This window comes from Protopterus annectens, chromosome 5.part0 (genome assembly GCF_019279795.1).
Source record: "Protopterus annectens isolate FY-2018-M chromosome 5.part0, PAN1.0, whole genome shotgun sequence".
NCBI classification, from domain to species: Eukaryota; Metazoa; Chordata; order Ceratodontiformes; family Protopteridae; genus Protopterus; species Protopterus annectens.
Genome location: NC_056735.1, coordinates 403,441,444 through 403,460,393, shown reverse-complemented (window position 1 = coordinate 403,460,393; position 18,950 = coordinate 403,441,444). Strand labels below are relative to the sequence as shown.

The following is an 18,950-nucleotide window of genomic DNA, read 5'->3' as shown; positions in this document are numbered from 1 at the left end:
AGATAGACCTATTGGGATTAGTCAGGGTTGGAACATGGGCATAACCACTGAGACTTAAGAAATTCTCTGAGATTAGTTTTGAATAGATCATTCCATAGCTTTCCAATGGAGTTAGCAAAACTTGTTATTAGATTTGATGGTTAGTATCAGAGTACTGTTTGAGGATCAAGGCAACTTAAGTTGGTGTAGGGGTCAGGATTGTGCTCAGCGAGGGGTTTTCTCTGGTTGATTAATAATTTTGAGTTGGTTTAGTTTAAGAAGATTGGGCAGTTCCAGCCAGCCTAGTTTCTTGAGGTTGAGGCAGTGGTGGCGATAGGGTGTGCCTGTTACAAATCTGGCAATATGATGGTAGGTGGTAGAGAGGTTATTAAGCTCACGTTTGTTGAGGAATGATAGTATCGATATAGTAAGGTGGAAAGGAGATGGGTTCGGCGATAGTTAATTTGGCATGAGGAGAAAGTTCTTTATTCTGTACATGGAGCCAAGTTTCTTGTTAACTGACTTTATGGTTTGGGCAAGGTGCATGTCGAATTTAAGCTTGTGGTCAATAGTGACACCTAATAGTTTGGTACAGGGACGGGCTCAATGATGGTGCCATTAAATGATTCCACAAAGAAGGTCCTTGGGTTATCGGGGGGGGGTTCTTGGGTCAGTGGATTGGTGGATGAGGGGGAAAATAGAAGTAGCTTGGTTTTTGTCGGGTTGAGTATGAGTTTCCGCTCGGAGAACCATTTTTCAACTTTAGCGAAACATTGTTGGGTGGCTGCTTGGGGATTCTGAAGAGACCGATCAGAACAGATCAGGGTTGAGTCATCTGCATATTGAATGCAGGTGGCTCTGGGGATGACTGTGTGGAGATCATTTATAAAAACAGAGAAAAGAAGGGGACCAAGTATGGAGCCCTGTGGAACACCAATGTTGTTAGAGAGCAGGTGAGATAGACTATTTTGCCATCGGACTGCTTGCTGCCTGCCAGTGAGGTAATCCTTAAACCAACGTAGGGCTAGTTTGTCAAGATAGAGGGTTTGTAGGGTGTGTAGCAATAGCTGGTGATTAACCATATCGAAAGCTTTTGATAGGTCGAGGAAGAGAGCAGAAGATATTAGTTTTTTGTTACGGTTACTATTGACTGAGTCGACAAAGGAGAGGAGGGCAGTGGTTGTACTGTGGTGGGGGCGGAAGCCATGCTGGGTTGAGGACAGGAGATTATTGAGGGTGAGGTAGTGTAGGAGTTGTTTGTGTTCCATTATTTTAGCTATTGGAGACAATATTGCAATGGGTCGATAGTTAGATATTTCTGTGGAGGAACCTCCCTTATGTTACTTTGTGAAATCTGAGCCATTGAGAGAGAGACAGCTGCAGAAAGCAACAATTAAGGAAAAATGTTCGGTCCGAGAGGATCTCTGGAGCCAAGGAGCAATGGATTCCACAGCAGAGAACTCAACAGCAAAATCCATAAGTGCCCTGCCCTCTGTGGGCACTAGGATATCATTGGAACGGAGGCTAGGATCTGAGGAGCATGAGGAAGGATCCAAAAGCTTCCAGATGTTGCCAGCTGGTTTCAAATTAGCAGGAGATTGCGCCTCCCTCCCAAGGAAACAGACAATTACGGGTTTGTAATCCCGTAATTACGGGATGAAGAAGCCCAGCACCCGAATAGCACAATTCCAGCCTAAGATAGACCCAAAAGAAAAAAAGGGGCTCTCCATGAGTCCATCTTCACTCCTAGGGAAGCAAAAAAAAGAATATAACATTATTTAGTTACAAGATTTCTCCCGAAAGTAAAGGGCTAGACATTCCGTGAACAACTGTAGCGAAAAGGGCAAAAGTAATAAAAGGATTTCCTGTGCAAGATCAGAAAGAAATAACCCCCAGGAAATGGTTTCTGAGACTTCAAGAACAGATAAGCTCATAAAACAGCAAAATTTTTAAGTCACAACTACTTACAAACAAGCGAGGCTTTTCATAGGAGATAGAGAACCACTGAATAAGATAGGGCAGCCCACTGCAAAACTTCCTGACAGGAAAGTCATTCAAATGCTATGCTGCTAACTACTACCATAGAGGAAGCAGGAAGGAACATGTGTGCTTGAATCTACTAAATACACACAGATGGAGCAATGAGCACATTAGAAAAAACACTTAATTGATGTTATGACTTATTGTTACAGTGACTAACTCCAAAAATAAATGAGCGAGACAAGAACGTACTGAATGTACAAAATTAACTACCACAGGAAGCCCACCAAAAAGGAGGACTAGAGATACAGTAAAATCCAAAGAATGGGAAGGATTAAAGCCACAGAGGCTGTTGGGGAAGGTATAAGAGGAATCAGTCAGAGAATTTTAAAGAGAGACAGAAAATAATAATTTTATATACACTAACCTAACAGCTCGAGACTTGAAATCCTGCTTCTGACCATGGAGGTGGCAAACAAGATCTGAGGAGTTAGAGGTAGCATGCTACATCACTGGAAGAGGGAGGAGCTCGAGACTGAGCTCTGAAGTCTGGAAGATGTGGCCAAGCCAGACCCATCAGTGAGGAAGAATGAAGAGGACAACATCATATCTGTAGGTCATTCTCCAGGACCAGGCATTTGTCACAGTAAGAATGATAACTCCCTTTGTTGTATTTGCTTACCACCTGTAAAGTAATTAACATTTTTCAGACAGTATCAGACATCTATAAAAAAATAAGATCAGCAATTATAATGTGAAGAAAAAAATCACCAATGAGGGACTAGTCTGAACCCATGAAAGAAGGAAGATACGCAGGACCAAGGATGCTTGTAATAGCAGACTCTTTCTGAACTATGGCAAGAAAAGATCTGAAAATGGCACTGCTCAATACTCATGTTGTTATGCCACTGGTGTCCAAGTGGGAGGAGTCAGATAAAAGCCAGGAGAAGGCATGCAGAACTCTGGAAGCTGGGCTGAATGACAAGCTCCCTGCAGACAGAAATTCCAGATGTCAGGACTATAGCAATTATGATAAACATGCCATGCTTCTTCTCAAAGTAAGACAATTAAGAGGTCACTTGCCTTCAGGAAGGGAGCACAGCAGCAGAGCATGTGTTCTGACAGCAGCCAAAGCAGTAGCATAGGGAAGCTACGTGAATAATAGTGCCACAGAAAATGTAGCTGATAGAGGATTTAATGTCAGCCTGCAGACCAGATGCTATGGTTAACTGTAAAGGGCCTGGAAGAAGCAAAAGTGAATGGATGATAAAAGCTGGATAGAAGGCAGACTCCAATGTTAAGGTTCTTGGTTCTTCTCCGCTTATATTTCAGAGGATTTACAGAAACATTTTGCATGGATGTTCCTATTGTTTTAAGCCTTCTACAATTTATAGAAGGGGAAATGAAACCTGCAGGTTCTGATGCCATTCAGTTTCAGAGTTTAAAAAACAAAAACTAAATTTTACAAGTCAGAAAAAAACTATTTTAACTGCTACTTGTACAATCTCTGCAATAAATTACAAAATGCTATTAGTGGCATCATTCTCATCAACCAATGAGGTCCAAGACATGCAATTGTTAAAATGCCAGATGCTTCTAAATGGTGAGAAAATCAATCTTTTGTGATCATCACACTGTACAGTGAGCAATGCAGTAAAAGCACAATAAACAGGCAGCACTAACAGATTAAAAAAAAGTAAGATTAGCATGAAAAGACAGTTACTAGAAATAAACTTACCCCACTGGATCTTTCCAAAATTTCTCCATTAAGAACCTTTAACTTTGCTTTCTGCAGAGCAAACTCTGGGTCCCGGACCTTGGTGCGGTTATAAATAAATATAGACAACAGAACTACAGGAGCTTCCAAGAAGAATTCCATGGTAGGCTTAAACTCAAACATAAAGATGGACACTGTTGTAATGATAACAGTTGTGATTTGTGCAGTAAGCACATGAAACATATTATCTCGGAATTTCAACATAAATGCCACAGAAAGCCCAAGGAATGCAGTTACAAAAATTAGGGAAATTGAAAATACATTGTGGCCATAAAAAAAGCCACAGCTCAAGATCTGACTGTGGTACTCGTGACGGAGTGTCAAAGTCAATCCATTAAATAAAACTCCAAAAAGGTAGAGTTTGAAGTTCTGTATGAATATACTTTCTGTGAGCTGTTCTCCTTCCTTAAATATTTTTTCACTGTATATATTGGCCATAGAGGCTATAAAACACTGAACAATGATTAAGAGATGGCCAAGGCTAAGATGAATTTTCTTCAAAGATTCTGGGTTCCAGTTTAAGACTGGAAAAGGTTTTGCACTAGTGTTGACGCCTGCTGCAAAGTGCTCTTCCGTCTGTAGGAAATGAGAACAACTGTTGGAAGGACTATGAGAGGCAATGTGAATCAAGCTATGTGCTGGTATGGAGTGCTGTGTGCCATCTGTCCCCATGTTTAAGGACACTATGGACAAAAACAGAATCAGAAGAGATGCCCACTGTACCCATGACAAACGTCTCCTGTTCAAAAAACAGAAAAGTAGCAATTAAAAATGGCGTCATTTCAAGGAAAAAAGAAAAACGACATAGTGCACTCAATACGAAATAACATTACTTAAACAATTACTTAATATTCACCTGCTATCCCACTTGTGCTACCACAGCGATTCCTCTTACTTCAATATTTCTACAGCATAAACAATGTACATAATGTAAATAATGTATCATGATATATGTAAATCACACTTGTCAGTTCAAACCACTGCATACATATTGTTATTCTAACCCGTATGCTTTAACACATTTAGTGATGTAGTGCACTGCTCAACTATTACCTTTAGTCTGACTGCAACAAAAAACTATGCATCTCTTCTTCACTCTGTACTACCTACTTTTTATGTGACAGCTGACTAATGTTAAGTGCACTATTTATTGTAGTGATTATTTGTAACCACTGGTAACAACCCGGTCAACAAACTTCAATTAACCTATGGGTCAACAAATACACAGATAAATGCATTATATCACCAGATGCAAAACAGTTAATTAATAATTTACATGGCTCAATAAGTAAAACAATGGAAAAAGAATAAGATGTCACACTATCCTACCTCCCCATAAAAAAGTGGTTTTACCAAAACATGTAACATGCGTATGTATCACTTTTCCAATTGCTAGCTCTACTCACAGCATCATTCTGAGTGTATATGTTCTGTACATAATGCAAACTTACAATAATTTAAAGAAAGTATCCTCTCCAGAGTACACTTAGATAGAATACATGTCTGCACTCAGATGAATTAATACAATGACAAACAGTTTTGTGCAGCAGTGCTACCTGTACTCCAGGTTTACACCTGAGATTTTACAGACCTATGGTGGACATACATTTGGTCAACAAAGCAGAAATACTACTACTACATATTACCTCTCATGTGGAAGAGTTCTGTTACAGTTATACCATTAAAAGGCCCCACACTCCTCCTCCCACCCTAAGGTATAATGGTCGTGCCACCTTAGGGGTAACTTTGTCTTCTCAGATGGCGATGAATGGACAGTCCCATAAGGACTGATGTGCTAACATTTTACAACTTTCAAAAGAGATGTACACTGAACCCATGACTAATGGCTCCTGCTCAAAAGCCAAGAAAAATACATAAAATGACAACTTAGTAAAACAGGGATACCTTTAATAGACCCTATCAAATGCACCTGACCACCAAAGAATACAAGTATAAAAAGCCTACACTTCAAGGTAAACAAATATTTGAAAATGCCAAGTGATAGGAGTGCAGCAATATGATGTGTATGTGTGTGTGTGTGTGTGTGTGTGTGTGTGTGTGTGTGTGTGTGTGTGTGTGTGTGTGTATCTGGGTGGGTGGGGGTTATGAGAAGGGGAAATATAGTCAAATCACACAAAAAACAAGGTGCAAAAATAATTGTAACAGTTTGCTCAGCTCAGTGGCTAGAAATTTAATTTATACTTGCCTTCCATGTGCATCCTGCTTAATGTTAAAAACAACTGTTAAACACAGAAAAATGTCAATACATCTGTACTGAGGTAAATGAATACATACAGTATTTGTGCATGTTTACTCTGCAGCAGACACAAGCATCAGTACACGCAAGATGTCATAATGCTGACATTCTTATTAGGAGCTTTATATCATTATATGTGATGCATATAAAAGCTTGCAATGATATACACTACCCATGTTCTACCCAAATCAAAACCAACAAGAACATGTTGATTACACAGAAGTAAAGCTGATTGTGTTGAATTTTTGTGGGAGTACATAATACTGAGCAGGGGTAGAAGGTCAAAGATGAGTTAGGGGCTGAGAGCAAAATGAGGGTACAAGCAAGCTGTGAGAATGGTCATGTATGAAGTTTTCATGGCTTTGTGCAGAGCAGGCAAAGCATAAAGAAAACAAGGTGTCGGGATCAAAGTTAGAAGTAAAAAAAAAAGGAACTTGGACCAAGAACAGTTCTTGTGCCATTCCTTTTAAATGACAGTAAAAGCCTGTGGCACAGAAGTATTGTGAATCTATAAACAAAAAAAGGGGGGGGGGTTAATATGTTTACCTCACAGACACAAGGTACAGTGCCTGGTTACTGGCTAGGTGTGCAATGGTCTGCAGACTGACTAGTACTTACCTATGAACCTAGTGAAGAGTCAGAAGTTTCTTTAAGCGATATTTATTGACCCAGAATGAAATCCGGGGTGCACTGATTGGCAGTGATCCTCTATTCTCAGCAGATAATTACAGAGTTAGCAGCTTGCTTTCCACACATGAATGGAAAAAATGTAGGAGCATTAAACTGAGATTGTGTGTGACTGATCTAAGGTAGGTCATTTGAGTGGGAACGAATTATCTTCTTAGCTCTTTTTCTCTAAAGAGAAAGGATAGTTTGTCATTAAGTAAATACAGAAATAAGTAAATTTGGTCCAACTGCTGCCCCATGCTAGCCTCTCTGCTGGGTCCCCCACCTACCCTCCAACCATTCCCAAAGTCTTTGTATTTTTATTCACTGCTGCACCCAGTCATTATATTGACTAACTCTCTCTCTCTTCTCAGTGTGGCTGCTGCATACGGAGCTAACACACTTCTGAGAACGCTACCTCCTTATCAGGATTTTTCTTGTGACCCTGCTTGCTACCAGGTCAACTGTTTCTGTTGACAGGTCAATGGTGCCTACTTTCAGCACAATGTGTCCATGTTGTGGTGATTACCTTAGTATCACACCCTCTCCCATGTTTAAATAAATGCAACCCCCCCATAACCAGTTTCAGTGTGTCCTGATCTCTCTTGGATCCTTAACCAACAGGCAAGCCACCCAGCCATACAATGAATTCAATCACCAAAACCCTATCCACCATCCTCATACCAGCTTTTATGTACAGTCACTTTCTCCTCCATATTACTACCCCCTTGTAACTGTCCCACCTACAGATGCATTCCCTGTCATGTTGGCTGCATTCTTCCCAATCCTGCATGTTTCTTTTCTCATCCACTGCAGTCTGTCATACAGGTTTACGACTATTTCGGCAGTCCTGGGTTTGATTCCCGCAGCCTCTAGTTTACTTATTTTACATTTGTTTACCAGGATAATCCGACTGGACACAGGTCCATTTACATCGGAGGCCCGGGGAGAAATGCTCCACAGTTAGATTAACATCAACATGGTAATACAAACAATAATATAACCGTGATAATTGAGGTAAGTACAGACATAAGTCTCACAATTCAGTCTAAACAATAAACAATACATCAGCAGTTAAGTGAGTAAATTTAGAAAGATCTGAACCTGAAATGAATCCATGTGAATGAATGCCCTACCCTGGTTAACAAAAGTAATTTTTCCCTACAAACCCTATACATCGTTCTGTCCCCCTGCCCTGTATTCCTCTCACTGAAGCAAATCAGAATAAAGAAAAATAAGATACTTTGGGCTTCAAAGACTAACTGCATGTCTGAGAGGAATAAGGCATAAAGACATTTCAGGAGAGTAAGTAATGGGCATATAAAACTATGTGCAGAACCATTTGCAATGGACATGAAATGCAAAGATAAGCTAAGAAAGGTTACTGCACAACTTTTCAGAACATAAACACGTCATCCTTAAATAAATTTTGGAAAAGCACGAATGCCCTGCTGGGAAAATGAAAGATAACAAAAGTTCACCTTCTCTATCAAAGAAACTACTTTTCCACCTTCTAAGGGTAGGGGATACTCCTTCTCAATGGCATACTGTTTTATGTCCATCATTCATGAACAACTAGTATTCAGGCACCTCTGCTGGATTCTGGAAAGCAGATGGCAAAAACAGAGAGAAAGAAGATACATCATTCATAAGGAATGACAGCAACAACCTGCTCAGCAGTGCACGGGACATCAAAGAGAGATGGAAGGAATACTTCCACCAACTACTGAGTGAAGCAAACCTCATTGAAGCTTTATTGCCTAAGATGGCAGAAGAGGAGGTGCCCACCCTACAATAAGTAAGGACAGAACTAAGCAAAATTTAGTTGGGAAAAGCAGCAGGCTCAGATGAAGTCATGGCAGGTATTATCAAAATGTTAAGTGCGTTAGGGGGAAATGATTCCTGAGGATACTGAAAATAGTATTACAAATGACTGGAGTGTAAGTATTTTAGTGCTGGTGTACAATAAAAAAGTAGAGACAACTGTGAGCAGAATAGAGGTATCAAAATCTTGTCACACTGAACGAAAGTGATGGCAAGGGTGTGACTGACAAATGAATATGCACAGTAGTAGCAAGTAATACGTGAGACTAGCTGTTTGAATTGTTATCAGGAGGCAGTACAACCCAACTTGATGTCTGAGGTGAGGCGAACAGTGGAGAAGAAGCTAGAGATGGAGAGTCCAACTGGCCATTCCTAGATGAAGGATAAATAAGATAAGCAAACTGATCTGGGCAGTCCTGTGACAGTTTGAAGTCCCAGAAACATTGGTACAAGGACCCAATGACACAAGTATGAACAATGTTCAGACTCGCAGAAAGGTTTCCAGTGGGAGTGGGTGCAACAGGGTTCAGTTCTGAGACCGCTGCTGTTCATAATGATGATGGGCTACATTAGTACATAGGCTGGAAGGGATAGATCAACAGAAATGATGTACAGAAACAATGTGGCATTAAAAGCAGACTCTGAAAAGGAACTTCAGCAAGTGACAGGGGAATGGAATGTAAAACTAAAGCACATGGGATGAGCCACAGTACAGAGAAGACAGTTGTCATGGCAGCAAACAGTGGAAATCAGAAGATGATGATGAAAAGTGAAAGAAAGGGAAAGAGCAGAAAAGACTAACAACTTCAAAGTATCAGTGGGGGGTGGTTGAGGACAAAGGAAGTCTGAATAAGGAGGTCAAAGAAAGAATCAGAGGGACTGCAGTCAACTGACACAGAGCATCAGGGTTAATGTGTGTGACAGAAGAATGCAAAAGAGGGTGAAAAGTAAAGTGGAGAAAACAGTGATGCAAGCAGTACTACTGTGTGGTACAAAAACCAGGGCAGTGAAGGCTCAGCAGCTGACAAAGCCAGAGGTGAGACAGATGAAGTACCCGAGATGGGTGACAGGATGACACTGTTAAACACCAAAGAAAATATAACAGAGCAAAATCCAAAATATCTCCAATTGCAGGGAAGGTCAAACATAATGGGTTATTGTGGTTTGGGCACATGTGCAAGACAGCAGATGATGATTTGGTGAATAAAACTTGGGAGAGACAGGAAGAAGGTAAGAGGAAATGATGGATGCTAACAAACAGAGGGATAGATGGACTATGTGAGAGAAGACCTGCGACAGTCAAGTATGACTGTCAAAGAAGGGAGGAAAATGGCATTGTATCAAGATGAGTGGCAACAGGTGATGTGACACTACGACTCTGCAAAAAATGGGAAAAAGAGGTTGATAAGAATGAAAATTATATGAAAGTTATGTACCTACCATAACAAAAGATCCGTGTTCTCTTTCCATCCAGTTCAATCGGGGTGGGTTACAGTATCAGACTCGGATCAGAGACTGGCCATTTCTAAAAGACTTCAGCTCAACCAACCTCAGATAGAGCTTGCCCCTCTCCAAAGAACAGTTCCACTGCCTAACACAAAAAAGGTGACACCAAAGACCACCATACAGGAGGGGAAACCGCTTCCATGACTTGGCAGACCAAAGGATTGAGAGAAAATAATACAGGAGAGGTGCAGGTGGGCAGGATGGCTGAAGTGAACAGAAAGACAACACAGGTCTATCATTATGGTAAGTATATGGCTTTTGTATCCAATCCCATCTTTTCTGACCAGCTTCATCCTGTGGGACAGAGTCCCAGCCATGTCGCACCCTAGGGTGACCCTAGCAGAGCACATTCTGCAATATGGTGAACCAAAAGAGGCTCTAGACCTTGACTGCATATCCAAATTGTAGTGAGACACAGAGGTGTGAGGACCCAGCCAAGTAGCAGCAGCACAAATCTCATCCATACCTGCTCTTGATAGGAAAACTGTAGAGGTAGCCATGGCTCTAGCAGACCGACCCTCTGGTTTGCAAGATGAATTCTTTCCTTTCATAATGTAAATAAATGTAAAAGAAATGCAATCAGATTAGCCACTTAGGGTAGACTTACTACTGTTTTTTTTTCCAACTGGGCTTTAGAGAAAGAGAAAACCACTGTTTAAATTTTTCTGAAGGACTTGGCCCTATCCACACAGAATCTCAATTGCATATGAATGTTGAGACAATGAAGCAAATATTCTCCTTTATTAGAAATATCATGGAAGAACACCAGTAAGTGAATGGCCTTTTTTAAATTGTTCTGCATAGGCATCTTAGGCAAAAAGACAGAATCCAACCTGAGAGACACCCTGTTATGAAAAGAAGTGTCTTCCAAGACAAAAGTTTCAAGGAAACAATGGCTGGTACTTCAAGAGAAGGTCTGGCAAGCACTTGAAACATAAAAGGCATATCCCACTGAGAAACTTGGTTCCAGACAGGAGGGTACAATAAATAAGTTCCCTTGAGGACAGCCTTAGAAATATTTAAAGCTGCTACTGGATTATTATCTCTACCAATGTGAAAAGTCAGGAATTGCTGCCAATTGTGCCTTAATATTGGAAAAAAGAAGTTATGTACTCACCATAACGTTCCATCTGAGTAGGTAACTTCATTTGTCAGCAACTTGTGGGTATCAGATCCAAGCCGGCAGCTTTCCAAGCTAGAGATGCGAGCTCCAAGCTCCTCCCCTTACCCATAATACCCTGCTACCTCCTTTCAATCCTCAGATCGCGTTTGCCCACCTATATAACCTCACAACGACAAAACAACAACCTGAAGAATCCTAACCTAAGGATTAACAAATGACCTGAAAAACCATCCTAGGGTTCAGGTAATCAAAGAACCAGGTGAGGGGGAAGGAGGGAGGGTCGGTTGCTGACAAATGAAGTTACCTACTCAGATGGAATGTTATGGTGAGTACATAACTTCTTTATCTGAAGTAGGTAACTTCATTTGATCATCAACCTGTGGGACAGAGTCCCCAGCTACCAAAAAACTTGGGAGATCCCCAAGGAAGGATATTCCGGAGCACTACAGAGTCAAAAGCCGCCCTTCCTCTAGACACTAAATCCAATTTATAGTGAGAGATAAAGGTATGAGAGGATGCCCAAGTAGCCGCAGAGCAAATGTCATCCAAGGGAACTCTCGACCAGAATGCAGCAGATGTAGCCATAGAGTGTGTAGAATGAGCATGAACCCCTATAGGCTCTGGCAGGCCAGATAGTCTGTATGTGAGCAGAATGCAATTAGAAATCCATCTGGCCAGAGTCACCTTCGACACTGGCTTACCGAAGAAGGGTTTTGCAAAGGAAACAAAGCTGATCAGACTTGCGGAAGGGAGCTGTTCTGTGTAAATAAAAACGGAACTGTCTATGAACATCTAACAAATGAAGTTTGCACTCCCCTTTGTTTTGATAGGGAAAAAAACTGGGAGATTAATGGACTGATTGATGTTCGCCTCGGAGGCCACTTGAGGTAGAAAGATGGGTTAGTCCTGAGAGAGACCCTGTCCTTATGGAAAACAAGATACGGGACTTTAATACAGAGGGCCAGAAGCTCCGACACCCTTCTAGCTGAGGTAATAGCTACCAAAAAGGCAGTTTTCCAGAACAAGAATTTCAAATCAACAGAAGCTGCAGGTTCAAAAGGTGGTCCAGTCAGAGCCTGAAAGACCAAAGTTAGATCCCATGGAGGGACGGAGTTCCTAATAGGAGGTCTCAAGAGAAAAGTACAGTTTTGTACCTACCATAAATGTAGATGTTCGAGGATCCACATTGCTGCAGTCCTAACTATTGGGTAGTCCGCTGTCCAGTCGGCCCGAATACCAAAGTATATGGCTGACGTCGGTCAGGGCGCATTAGACTGACGTCAGTACGTCAGGGTACTAATGCGCATGACCGACCGACGTCATATCCTCAGATGTCAGAAGACCCTAAAAAGACAAGGCCCAATATACCTGCACCAAAAATATGTACAATATATACAAAACTATCAGCATATAACCTCACCTACACAACCACCCCTAAACACAGAGGGGAAGGAGGGAGGGTAAATTGGACTGCAGCAATGTGGATCCTCGAACATCTACATTTATGGTAGGTACAAAACTGTACTATGTTCTTCATTCCACATTGCTGCAGTCCTAACTATTGGGTAGAATCCCAAAGCAGAGGTAAGGGAGGCTGGCAAATCATAAAGAAGCAGGAGCTGACAACATGCCTTGCAAAATAGCTGTGGCAAAACCAGCTCTAGACTTAGAGTAGAGAGGAAGGTGATAATGCTTAGAGAAAGTATGCACTGAACTCCAAGTAGCTGCCTCCAAAATATCCTTAGTTGCCAGCCCTTAGAAATGCTGTAGAAGTGGCAGTAGCCCTAGTGGAATGAGGCCTAATCCCAGCTGGAATCTCCTTGCCATGATGGGAATAACAAAATGCAATGTAAAACCCAATCCACCTAGAAATAGTCTGTTTTGACACAGGCTTGCCCTGCGAACTCAAAGCAAAAGAAACAAACAACTGCTGAGACTGCCTAAAATCCTTAGTCCTGCTTAAATAATAACGCAATTGCCTGTGTACATCTAAAGTGTGCAAAATCTTTTCCCCTTTATTTTGGGGGTCTGCATAAAAAGTAGGCAAATTAATAGTTTGGTTTAAAGCCACACTAGAAACCACCTTAGGCATAAAGGAAGGATTAGTACGTAATGATACCCTATCCTTGTGGAAAATCAAAAAGGGCTCTACTGCCATAAGGGCCTGCAACTCAGACACCCTTCTTGCAGAAGTAATAGCCAACAGAAAAGCAGTCTTCCATGACAAGTATTTCAATTCAGCAGTAGCCGCAGGCTCAAAAGGTTGTAGAGTAAGTTTTTCCAACACAAAATTGAGATCCCAAGCAGGAGTAGGAGCTCACGTGGGGTCTTATATTCTTTGCCCTCTAAGAAACTGCTTGAACAAAGGATGCGAAAACAATGGTGGGTCACAATCATAGTGAGCTGAAATTGCTGCAGCATGAATCTTAATGGAAGAGAAGGACAAACCTTTGTCCAATAACTCAGTAAGATATTGAAGAGCCACACTCAAATTAGGCTCAGAAATCTCCAAATTCTTTGCTGTACTCCAAAATAAAAATCTCTTCCATTTTTCTGCGTACACTTTCCTTGTACTAGGTCTTCTAGCTTCCATAATCACATTTAAAACTTGTTGAGGAAGTTGAGACCTGCTGTGCTTCAACACAGAATATGCCAGGCTGTTAGATGAAGAGAGTGAAGCTTGACATTGAGCAGATGACCGTCCTTCTGAGATAACAAGATGTGGAATCAAAGGTAAAGGCCATGGAGGCTTCCTTACCAGACTCCTTAGTAGTGGGTACCAGTGTTGCCGAGGCCAATCTGGAGCTATTAAAATCATCCTTGGCTTGTCTTGTCTGACCTTTAAGAGCACCTTTGGAAGAAGAGGCAGAGGTGGAAAGGCATACACATGAAGATTTTTCCAACTGAAAGAAAGAGCATCCACTTTCCAAGCTGTGTGATGAAACCCCTTTGTGCAAAACTTTGGCAGCTGGTGGTTTAGTGGAGAAGCGAACAGATCTATGTCTGGAGTTCCCCATGACACTGTCAATTTCTGAAATACATGAAGATCCAGTTTCCACTGTGGGGATCCATGATTTGTCTGCTTAACACATCTGCTAAGGAGTTCTGTGCTCCGGCAGAAACCTTGCCTGAAGAGTTAGTTGCAAGCTGAGCAGCCTCCCATAAAATCATTGCTTGCCTGCATAGAGGATAAGAATGTGTTCCCCTTGTTTGTTGATGTACCACATGACAGTTGTGTTGTCTGTTAGAATCAACACCTGCCCTGGAAGAAGTAACTCCTTGAAAGCCATTAATGCAAACTGGACTGCTAACATCTCCTTCATGTTGATATGTAGATGCTGTAGTCTGGCAGGCCACTTGTCTTGTATCCACTTTCCATTTAGATGAGCTCCCCAAGCAATGTCCGAGGCATCTGTCGTTAAAATCTGACTTGCCTCTGGCCGGGTCACAGAGAGTCCCTTGTTTAGGTGACATTCCTGAGCCCACCACAAAAATTATTTTTGAAGGCAAGGTATTATTTGAATGACAGTGTCCAAATCCTGGCAGTGCTGTGTCCATACATTTTTGAGATACCATTGCAGCTTCCTCATATGCAGTTTGGCATTGGGAAGCACCAGAATACAAGATGCCATGAACCCTAATGCTTGAAGGACTGTCCTTGCAGTCAGCACGGACTGATGAGATAGTTGATGGAAGTAAAGGGATAGACTCCTTTGTTTGTCCGGGTTAAAAAGGCCATCTGGGCTGCTGTATTCAGTCTCACACCCAGAAAGCACATGTCTTGAGAGGGTACTAGACTGGACTTTATTTCGTTCACAGAATACCCTAGGCATCTTAGCACTGCTATAACATATTCCAGATGCTGTAGAAGGTCTTCCTTTTCTTGAGCCAGAATCAGGCAGTCGTCCAAGTAAGGATAGATTTGAATTCCTTTTAGCCTGAAGTAAGCTATCACTGAGCCAGAACCTTTGTGAATACTCTGGCAGTAGATAAGCCAAAGGGCAATGCAGAGAACTGATAATGAGAATTTCCAGCTTGAAAACGCAGATACTTCCTGCAACTTAGTCTTATAGGCACATGAAGGTAAGCTTCCTTGAGATCTAAAGTTACCATCCAGTGATCCTTGCCCAGCAGAGGTAAAAGCTGTTGTAACGTCAACATCTTGAACTTGGGAATGTCCAGATAAGTGTTGAGGATAGATAAATCCAAAATTGGTCTCCACGTGTTCCCCTTCTTTGGTACTAGGAACAGGCGAGAATAAAATCCTAGGCCCCTTTCTGATACAGGGACTGGCTGAATGGCCCCTATTTGGAGTAACAGAGAAATTTGCTTGTGAGCCTCTTTCTTTGTGGAGGAGGAACGTCTGGCATGCCTTTGAAAGGGGCAATGTATGGAAATAAAACCTGTAACCGTGGTGAATGATATCCAACACCCATCTGTCTTGAGTAATTAAATCCCAATTTTCTTTGAAAAGAGACAGTCTTCCTCCCAAAGGAGCTGCCAGACGAGAATCTACTGGCAGCTGAAAAGGCAGGTCATTGGGTCTGTTTACGAAAGGACTGACCCCTGCCCTCACCAGAAGTCTGAGCAGGTGAACTCCTGTTCTAGGCCTAAAAGAACCTTGAGCTCTGCCCTACCACGTCTAGACCTACCCCTAGACTGGGAATCATAAGCAGGATATGTCCATCCCTTAGTAGGCCAATTTCTACTAAACTTCGGTGGCTGCACCTGCAAAAATCTTTAACAGTTTGCATAGACTTAGCTTTGTCCTCCATTTTCTTTAAAACTGCTTCCACAGGCGAACCAAACAACACATCAGACTGTAAAGGAGCATCCAAAATCCTTGTCTTAACATGCTCAGCTAAATTCTGATCCCTCAACCAGGCATGCCTGCGAAGAACAGAACTAGTGGCAGCCACCCTCGAGGAGGCCTGTACAGCATCAAAACCACATTGCAAAGAATGCTTACCCACTTGTTCAGACACATGAACTAAATCCAGTAACTCTTTACACTCAATACCTTCCGCCAAAGCATCCACCTTAGATTTCAATTGTGAAAGGAGATAATTTTGATATTTTAGCATGTGAAACTGACAATTCAACGCCCTCATGGCTAAAGTGGAAGAAGTATACACTTTCTTTCCCCATCTATCCAAAGCCCTTGCCTCTATCAGTGGGAACAGGGTTTTTAACAACAGAGGCCTTAACACCTTTAGGTCCCTGAGAAACAGTTTCGGGTCTGCCCTAGGACTCTTAAAAGATACTTATGAGCTTCAGGCACCCTATAGTACCTATCAGGTTTAACAGGAGCAGGAGGCAAAGAATCAGGGTTCAGGAAGCCTCTGCAAAAACATCTTCCACCACATTCAACACAGGAGGTATAGCTAAGGGCCTATGCTGGGTAAAACAAGAATTCCCTAAGCCTTTTCCTGGAATCAGAGTAATCTTGGCCTTCCCATTTAAAGTGCTCCTCATGGAATGCAAAGTCTCTGAAAATGAGAAATCCTCAGGAGGAGAAGCTGTAGGAGTGGAATCATCCACATCAGAATCAGAATAAGGAGGATACTCCTGCAAGTCTTCATGAAGACTCAGAAGCCTCTGAACACTGTTCAAAACTCTCAAACTCAGGTTCCACCCTAGGCCTCTTATCAGGAGGGGGCATAGAACCTCTAATCATAGTAATCAAATCTTCTGCCATTTTAAGCATATGTTTCTTAGGCACAGAACCTGAAGTGCTAGGAGAAGCCCCACTGAAGCTAAACTTGGCCTACCTCTCAAAGTAGTTTTGGAAACAGAAGGAGAGGCTCTAACCACCTTGGGAAGAGAGGGAAGAACAGTTACCTGAGAAGCCCCTCAGCCTGGCCTACCTCCTGAGAAGGCACATCCTGTAACAGTAAAGTCTCTGCCTGAGACTCCAAAGAAACTCCTGGCAAAACCTCTGGCTCCACTGGGCCTTCTAAAGAACCGACGTCCGGGACTGCCGGTTCATCAACCCTAGGCTTCGCTGTTTTGTCCTTGCGCTTCTTGCACGAAGCGGGCGTCGGAGCATCCGACGGCATTTTATAATTGCAACGCTTCCCAAACACTAACCTGGCACAGTCTAACCTCCTCTTAATAGTGCGTTTGTTAAATCTAGCACAAGAGCGCATCCAACAACGCCGTGCTCAGGCCCCAAACAAGGTATACACAAGGTATGGTAATCCCTATGAGGTATCTGTTTCCCACAAGAAATACAGTTATTCACTTTTTCTGACATCCGGTTAAATACTGAGGCAAGAAAAACCAAAATGTTCCCAACGGGTACTTAGCCAACTTTGATTCGGTCTGAAACTCCGACTTCAGAAAATTTCAGAACGCCAACCTGCACTCGCAAAACTGCTTCTGCATCGGACCATGCGGCAAAAAAGACTGAGGATATGACGCCGGTCATGCGCATTAGTACCCTGACGTACTGACGTCAGTCTAATGCGCCCTGACCGACGTCAGCCATATACTTTGGTATTCGGGCCGACTGGACAGCGGACTACCCAATAGTTAGGACTGCAGCAATGTGGAATGAAGAACATCGTACTTTTCAGAAAAGTCTTACAAATCTTGGTGGAAGTGAGGGGACTGAGATGGTCTCCAATGTGAAAATGGGAGATGGCAGTCATTTGAACCTTTACAGTAGAAGAACTGGCCCCTTGCTGAAAAATATGAGATAGGAAATCGAGCATTGCTGGGATAGAAGCAGTGAAAGGGTCCAAATTCCTATGAGAAACCCAAATGGAAAACTGCTTCCATTTACTATTGTAAACCTCCCTGGTAGAAGGCTTATGCGCCGCTACCAGGATAGATCTAACTGCAGACGAGATACCGGGAAGTCCTAGCAACTAATGGAACTGGATCAACCAAGCTGAGAGCTTGAGATTGACCAGATTCTGGTGTTTCAATCCCGAAGGATGAGATATCAGATCCAGGAAGGGATCCAAGATCCAGAGAGGAGCTATACGATGAGACCGTAGGCATGGGAACCAGGCTTGACAAGGCCAGAATGGGGCTAGGAGGATAATCTTGTTCCCCAACCGATGAGCTTTCTGTAAGAATTTTGTTATCAACGGAAGAGGAGGATAAGCATAAAGAAGACCGGGTGGCCAAGCATGATAGTTCTCTGGGGCTTTCCCCCGGAGGGGGAATTAGAGCAAAAAACTCGCTGCACTTCACATTGGAAGGCAACGCGAAGAGATCGCAGCAAGACTGACCCCACTTGCGGAAGATCTGTTTCGCTACTAAGGGCTTCAGAGACCACTCGTATGGGGAGAGGATAGCTCGACTCAGTTTGTCCGCTAGGATGTTGGACCGACCCGGAATGTGCATTGCTAACAGAAAACGGTTGGTGGATATCACCCAATCCCAAACTCTCATGGCCTCTCGGCAAAGAGGGCAAGACCTGGTCCTCCCGTTTGTTGATGTACCAGACCACTGACATGTTGTCTAAATTGCAATAGTCCCTTGGAGGGAGAAAGGCATGAAGGGCTTGCAATGCTAGAAGCACCACCCTCATCTCCAGAACACTGATATGCAGAACGGTCTCTGTCACGTACCTTGGACAGTTCTGCCCGCATAATGCCCCCCCCCCCCACCCAAGGCGAGAAGAGTCTGTGGTCACAGTGGCTTGGGGCTGCGGCATAACAAACGGTCGTCCTTGCCGAAGCTATCGAGATTGTAGCCACCATATGAAGGAATTTCTGCAAACTCTGCTGAGAGGAATCGCTAAGTCCAACGGGTGGTGAAGGATGGACCACTGAACCTGCAAACTCCAATGGAGAACCCTCATGTGCAAGCGAGCTAAGGGCGCG

The 18,950-nt window shown here is 42.7% G+C and overlaps 1 protein-coding gene across 4 annotated transcripts in view; it reads right to left on the bottom strand.

The window, feature by feature from the left end:
- The window catches only part of SLC35A5 (solute carrier family 35 member A5), a 712,931-nt gene that overhangs the window by 98,899 nt on the left and 595,082 nt on the right, over positions 1 to 18,950 (bottom strand). For all 4 annotated transcript variants that reach the window (XM_044072367.1, XM_044072365.1, XM_044072366.1 and 1 more), the window contains exon 7: positions 3,698 to 4,475. In XM_044072367.1, coding sequence (XP_043928302.1) covers positions 3,698 to 4,475 — 778 coding nt within the window. The remainder of the gene's footprint in view (positions 1 to 3,697; positions 4,476 to 18,950) is intronic.